The following is a 7,272-nucleotide window of genomic DNA, read 5'->3' on the forward strand; positions in this document are numbered from 1 at the left end:
AATAAAGCCAGGTAAAAACTAGGCACGGGACTTGAATAGGCACTTCACTAAGGAAGACAGATAGCTAATAAGCACACAAAAAAGTGCTCAATTTTATTAGTCATCACAGAAATGCAAACTAATGCCACAGTGAGATACCACAATGAGTCACCCAACAGAATGGCTAAAAGTTTAAAGCTGGCAATACAAGATTTTTTGGAGTACCCTAAGAAACGAACACTGCTCATTGGAATATAAATTATCACAACAGCTTTGGAAATCTGTGTGAAGTTTCTTATAAAGTTAAATATACCACTACACTATGGCCCAGCCATTCCATTCCTAGGTCTTTACTCGGGAGAAAGGAAAACAAAAGTCCACAGAGATTCATACGAGGATGTTTCTATCAGCTTTAATCACGGAATAACCGTAACACATATCTATTTTAAGATTAGGGACCTTAAAAATACTGCACTTGATCTTAGCCAAAAGGCCAGGAAGCCATGTGAACCTTAAAAATAGGAATGTACCAGGGGTCAGAAATGGATGATTAGATAGTAGGCCCAGCTCTGGGGCCCGTCAGCCTAGAGGCAACAAAAGTCTCACTGCTGTTTTGTGACAAAGCAACTTCTACCTCTCTCTGCCTTCTTTCCAACTCTCTTGAGCCCTTAAAGAAATAAAAAAAAAAAAATCAATCACCCAACACTTGCACTCACATGAAAATTCACACACCCTCTCAAACTCTCATACACACTAACACACATCTTCACATGTACACTCACCCATTCCACACATTCACACATACACACAAACTCATAAACATTAACACACTGAAACAGATATTCATTCATATACACACTCAGCAGTCACCCACACATTCACTATCATACATTCACACACCATCTCACTCTCACATATTCATATACTTTTACTAACACACATACACACTAAACACATAAACATACATTTGAGCACTGACACACATTCACTCACACACAAAAACGGATGCATACTCACACTCAAAAACACACACATTAACATATTCACACACCATCTCACACACTCACTCACATATTCACACATTCGCTGACACATGACACACACAAACTCACTCTTCTACACTCACTCTCACACAATCACTAGTACACATACTCACACATATTCACCATCTCACACACACTCACAGAGATGGGCCTGGTTTTGATGCTCCAGGTGTGGAAGCCCTGAGCCCCCAATAGTGATACAAGGGATCCTGGGGCCACTGGTTCAGCCTGCTGTCCCTCACCCTTCCTTAAATGTGTTATTCATTTCTGAGAAGCTCAACCAGTGCACTGAGGACCCAACCAGCCACTGCCTGGGCCTACCAGTGTCCTGTCTACTGGGACTATCCAGCCTGCTCAGCTGGGTTTCTTTGCCTGGGTCCGTGGGCTGCAAACCCTAGCTCATGACCAACATGTGCAGATAGGCCATTCTACAATGACTTGTAGACTGAGCCCCAATTATACACCAGTGTTAACAAAGCCACTGTGGCCCTCACTCCACCCCAACCCCCCATCCCCAGCCAACCTCATCCCCAGTTTCCCACAGCAGAGGCGAGGCCGGCTGGAACACTGAATGAAATTTATTGAAGAGAAACATGTACTGAAACATTGAAGAGAAGGGAATCACAACACAGAGAGAAACTGCAAACGGTCACCACAGGACACAGGTCCCAAACAGGTCCCGGGCCCCCTCCTCCTGGGGTTCCCAGCAAGATGCCTCATCTGCCCCTACTCCCACTGCAGCCCCCGCTGCCACCTCCCTCCTTCCTGAGGGCCCCAGGGTCTGCCTCTTGCCTGGACGGTGGACTCTGACAGTGTCCACTGGCTTTAGGGAGCCCCCTCCCAAGCCCATCTGCTGGGGCAGGGCCCTGCCCTGTGGCCCTCACAGGACAGTCACAGGACACTGGAAAACACAGCAGGGAACACCCCAGCAGGTCGAGGAAACTAAGTCACAAGTAACAACAGGGGTGGAACACCAAAGCACAAAGCTCCTCGGGAGCCTCAGGCAGGGCAGCCCCGCTCCGTCCTGGGTCCAGTTCTTCCTCCCACAGTCACAGTCACCATCGTGCTCATGGGGTGAGTGTCCGCCGTACCCTGGCACCTCCTTCCCGCCATCTCCTGGGACTGTGCTGGGGGCCTCCGGGGAGGAGCTGCTCAGAGAAGAACACACACAGCTCCACGAGAACAAGCAGTCACTGGCCTAGATCTACACAGGGAAAGCAGAGGTGGTGCGGGAAAGCAGAGGTGGTGCGGGACAGCAGCGAGCAGAGCCTGGGCTCACAGGAAGCTCACAGCATGTGCCCTGGGCCCAGAGGCGGCCGCCTGGGTGGGCGCACAGCACACTACTTTGCACAGGAACAACGGCTAGCGGTGGGTGGGCGTCTGCTGGATGTGTGGGTCACTACGGGGCCTACACAGGTGAGGGTGAGCTTCCTGGAATGGGGGCAGCCTGTCCCGGGAACAGCGAGTTGGGGGATCCCTCTTGGGAGACCCAGGCAGCTGGCACCCTTGAGAGGGCCTCTTTCCCCCGTCATCTCCCAGCTCAGGGCCGGAGGAGTTTGGGATAGACGTCTTCAGGTGCCTCCACCCAGGCCACGCCTGGCTGCTTAGAGGCTGCCTCCAGGCTGGATTCCCCGAGGTGGCAGGGTTGGCGCTGGCCTTGGCATCGGCATCTGTTGAGTTGCTTTGGCCATGGCAGCCACAGGTTCTCCTTGCCTGATCGCTCCAGGAGTCTGGTGGCCCTGTGCAGAAACAAGCAGAAGAAACAAAACCCCACCAAGTCCTCCCTTTTCCTCCTCCTCCTTTGCAACAAAGACTTCCCTTCACAGCCACCCTGGTCTAAGCCAGCTGTGAGGGCAATGGCCTGCCGGGTACCCAGTACCCCTGTTGGGGATCTTCTCATCAATCTTTGGTCTCCTCGCCTGCACAATCTCTGGCTGGCACTGGGCTCCCAGGGCCTTAGGATCTCCTGTCCTCACTGGCACAGGGCCTCCAGGGTGCTGCCTTCCTGGGGCTCCCCTAGTGCAGTGTAGATGATCCTGAAGACAGGATGGACCCTGTGGCCTCCCCTGCAGGGCTTTACTTCTGACCCCCCAGCTCTTCCTCTCCAGCCCTGGCACCTTCTGGCAGGGGCAGGCCCCAGGTAGGGTCCTCCAGGTCCCACGTGGCCTGGGGCCAGTGGGCATGTTCAGCTCAAAGTCCACAGGGTGGGTATTTAGGGGTGGCCGGATGAGCAGGACAGTACCCCCAGCCATACCTTCTTCAGCTTCTGCTTCGTTGGGGTCCCCATCTGAGGCCCAGGCATCCCATGTGCTGGATGCAGTGGCTCCCTGCTTTCCTCTCCAGCACCTCTTCCGGGACCCAGACCTGACCCCCACTGAGCCTGTTGCCAGTTGGTCTTGGTTGTTGAAGTCCCTTCCAGCTGGCAGAGAGTGAGAAGGCTTGGCCTTGGTCTGGCTGCCCTGTCCCTCTGCCCCACTCAACTCATCTGCTGTTTGTCTGGGCTTCTCTTTTCCCTCCTTCCAATATTTCTTTTGTCTCCTTGGCCTGTGGTAGGAAATGTTGACCTGTTCTCCCGAGCCTACTTGGCCTTGGACTTGGGATGGCTCTTGTCCCAAGCCCAGTTTCCGTTTCCCGACTCAATTGCAGCCTGTTTCTTCTGCTTCACCAAGAGCAGGTTGGAAGGGTTGATGCACTGTACCCTGATGTGGCCGTCTTCCCCACAGCTATAGCAGAATGTGTGGCGTTTCCGTTTCCTTGAACTTCGAGAGCCAGCCCTTGCCACACCACCCCTTCGGTGTTGGCCTCTGCCCCTCCGGCGCCGGTAGCCCTGGGAAGGCCTCACTTCAAAACTGTTGCCAGAGGCAGGGAGAGGTACTGCCCCAACCCCAGTGATCCTGGCAGGTGGCCTTGGGGCTACTTCCAGCCCCTCCAGGCTCTCCCTATCTGGACCTAAAGTGGCCTCCCATTCCTCCTCCTCACGCAGGAGCTTCACCAGGGCCAGGAAACCAGGAGGCTTCCTTCGCTGTTTCATCAACTTAAGCTTGTCTCGGAGTTTGTCAGGAAGGGTGGCCCCACTTAAGACTCGTTTCAGGCGAGTCTGATTCACGTTTCTACGTGATACCACATTGTTTTCTACAGCTCTTTGGAGCAGGGGTTCCAAACGTAACACAAAGCTAGATACTTTCTCTCCTGCCTCCTGATAGGCCTTACACAACTTCACCTGGGCAATTTTATGGCTCTCCACAGGTCCGAACACCTGCTGCAAGGCAGCCAGGCACTCCTCCACAGTTATGGAAGCATTGCTGGCCCGGAGCCCACTGACCACCTGGAGAGCAGGGCCGCGTAAGCATTCCATCAGCCTCCGCCTCTTTTCCCCCTCGGGCACCTGCCACATCTGTAGCATCTCAGTGGTGTGCTCAAGCCAGGCATCAAAGGCCAGTGCACCTGGGATGGATATGGTGTTCCCAGAAAACACTCTTAGTTCTCGGTACAACATTTGTTCTAGCAGAGGCTGCACTGCTGCCCCCAGAGTCTGGGCCCAGGTCCAGAACTCTGGTGATATAGTCAGTCTTGGAGCCGAACAATTGGTGTCCGACCCGAGGACTCGGTTCATATCTGCCACGGTCCGCCTCTCCTCCTCTAAGAAGCGGTTCAATCTGTCGAGAAATTCCCCATCTGAATTACGGGGTTTTACAATCACTTCCCAGGGCCCCCCCTTTCCTGGTATTTCCCTTGGGAGCAAAGCATAGTCGATATCTTGTGCCAGCTCCAGTAGAATCGCCTGGGCGTTCTCCTCCCTCCTAAACATCCTGCCAATCACCCTGTATCTGCCCAGGTGCCTGCAAGCCTCCTGCAGTGTCTCCTCAAACTCATCCTCTCCACAGTCCTCGGGGATCCCCAGGATGAGCATGCACCTCTGGGTGTTCAGGTGCTCCCCCCGACACCAATCCTGTAACAGGGTCAATGGCATGTCCTCGAATCTCTGCGGATACTAATTTGGGGGGAGTGATCAGGGCGGGAGGCACATATCTGGATCAATTCCTAGGGTGATCGCAGAAGGCCCAGGTCTCCACAGCCTGTAAATACGAGCAGGGCGAGAGCGAGGTTAATGCCCACCTCTCCGCACGCCCACCCCCACCACCAGCCGCCCCCCTCCCCTAGCGGCGCCTCTGCAGCCAGGCCCCGCCCCTTCCCAGCCACCCCCCTACCCGTGGGGTCTCTGCGGGCCTCAGCCCCGTCTCCGCGCAGCCCCAGGACCCTGGACCCCTGTCCTGCAGGCTGCTTCAGTTGTGTTCGGGCGGATAGGCGAGGGGCGGCGGAGTCTCCCGGGGCCCAGCTTCTCCCTCCCCAGGTAGGTCTGATACCTTCTCCCAGGGCAGGGTCCCTTCTGGTCGGGGTCCCCACAGGGCTCTCCGGGGGCTACGCGCGGCGGCGGCGGCGAAGGCGCGGGCGGCGGGGGGTGTCGGGCGCCCCTGGCTCCCAGCGCGGGCGTTCGCTCAGACTGTGGCTCTCCCTCGCTCGCGCAGCACGTGGGCCAGTGCGCCGGCGCCTGCTCGCCGCGGCTCTCTGCAGTGCGGACTCGGGGCGGGGGTGCGGCGGCGATGCAGCGCGGACCCCTCCGCGTTGTCCTGGAGACCGCAGGGCCATTGGCGCGGACGGGTCACGAGGCTGGGCTCTCGCCACCGCCCCTAGGGGCCCCAGGTCCCCGGGTGACGTCACCTGCTCCTCTCCCCTAGCCCCCCCGCCACGGGGGCCCCCGGGCACACAAGCGCCCGCCCACCCCCACCCCCACTGCGGTGTCCAAAGGTCTGTGGCGGCCAGTCCCAGTGCCTTTGGCTCTCACCACAGCGGTTCTTGGTCCGGGCTCCTGCCCCTCCCGCACGTGCCACGGAGGTGCCAGCAGGGCGAGGGGTCTGCACCCCCGCATGCCCACCAGAGGGCCAGGGAGTGGTTTGCGGTGTGCCAGGCAGCTCTGCATTATGGCCAGGGTCAGGGAACCGGGTTCTGGGGTCTGTTCACCTGCTCTTGTCCTCCCCCTCCCCGTCCAGGACTGGTCCTCTGGCTGGAGAGGCCAGGCGAGGCCAGGGGCACCTGGTGCCGGTGCCATCCGTGCAGGAGATGCCCCAGGCACTCACGCAGCTCACGCACACCACCCCAAGGAGGGTCTACCATCTCCCTGCTGTCCGTCCCACTGCTGGGACCTGCAGCCCTCCAGCCAAAGCGCTTCGCTGCCCAGGTGCCAGTGGACAGGTTTACCGGGGCCTTTCCGGTTTTACGTGCTGCAAATCTAGTGACTTGGGAAACCACTTCCAGGGCTTGGAGCCCAATCCCTTGGGCCTGCCCTTCCTTGGCAGCCGTGAGCCATGGGTTCTATTGTATCTGTTTGATCCCAGGGCAGCAGCCAAGTGAAGAAGGGAGTGACTGCCCCTCAGGCAGTGGGCCCAGATGTTCTGTGGGTCCTGCCTGCTCTGCCAGCCGCATGCTCAACTCCTGTTCACACAGCTTCAGCTCCTTTCCAAACACACAGAGGGGCTTGTGGTTGATTTTCAGGCCAGGTTCACCCATCCAGCCAAGTCTGGGAGGCCACCTTGCAGTGAGTGGGGCACAAAACTGTCCAGACTTCCTGCACCACCCTGAGTTGGTCAGTGTTCTGCTTGTCAGCCTGGCACTTGTCAGGGACCAAGAAGAAATGGCCCCAGGGGCTTTTCCCTGGTCAGACAGAATTCCTAAAATATCTTTACAGGAGTTATTTCATTTACTCCTCACCAGAACTCTGAGGCAGGTATTAACATTATCCTGATTTGCCTCATGAGGCTCAGAGAGATTAAGAGACATTTTCAAGGTCACACACTGTATTGAAGGTAAAATTGAGACTGGATTCTAAATTGGTGCCCATCAGTCTTTGAGTAGAGTTGGGATTATTTCTCCCCTGGTTGCTTTGTGCCTGTTAGAATTTATTTGTCTCATTTTTGTCCATTCACAGTCCCTTGCTTTGTCACTCCAAGGGCTCAACCAGTTTCAAACTGAACCTTCGTCTGCCCAACTTGCAGGGGTGGAAACAGAGGTTCACAGAAGGGACACTACTGGCCCAAGGTCACACAGTGAGTGAATGACAAAGCTTGAGATGTCAAGGGGAGATGCCAAGTATTAGTGCCAAGGCGGAGGGGCGTGTCTGGAATGTCTCCCGAAAGAAGCCTGTGAAGTTCCCAGACAGATGCAGTGATCTGTGGATGTTCTGGGCATTGGAAAA

At 56.2% G+C, this 7,272-nt stretch overlaps 1 protein-coding gene across 3 annotated transcripts; it reads right to left on the minus strand.

Annotated features, from left to right (window-relative positions):
- Nucleotides 1-1,582: 1,582 nt before the first annotated feature.
- PNMA3 (PNMA family member 3) lies at nt 1,583-5,625 on the minus strand. 3 transcript variants are annotated; one of them, XR_497258.3, is made up of 3 exons: nt 5,387-5,622; nt 3,277-5,098; nt 1,583-2,761 (listed from the first exon to the last, which is right to left on the minus strand). XR_497258.3 is itself a non-coding variant. In XM_037989295.2 (3 exons), the coding sequence occupies exons 2-3, from the start codon at nt 4,990-4,992 to the stop codon at nt 3,504-3,506; spliced, it is 1,368 nt and encodes a 455-aa protein (XP_037845223.1). In that variant the 5' UTR covers nt 4,993-5,098; nt 5,387-5,625; the 3' UTR covers nt 1,583-3,503. The 3 variants fall into 3 exon arrangements, 2 of the variants coding, with proteins under 2 accessions (XP_037845223.1, XP_007991225.2); XM_037989295.2 differs by having other exon boundaries at nt 1,583-3,566; nt 3,688-5,098; nt 5,387-5,625; XM_007993034.3 differs by having other exon boundaries at nt 1,583-5,098.
- Nucleotides 5,626-7,272: the final 1,647 nt, after the last annotated feature.

Source organism: Chlorocebus sabaeus, chromosome X (genome assembly GCF_047675955.1).
Source record: "Chlorocebus sabaeus isolate Y175 chromosome X, mChlSab1.0.hap1, whole genome shotgun sequence".
In the NCBI taxonomy this organism is placed as follows: domain Eukaryota; kingdom Metazoa; phylum Chordata; class Mammalia; order Primates; family Cercopithecidae; genus Chlorocebus; species Chlorocebus sabaeus.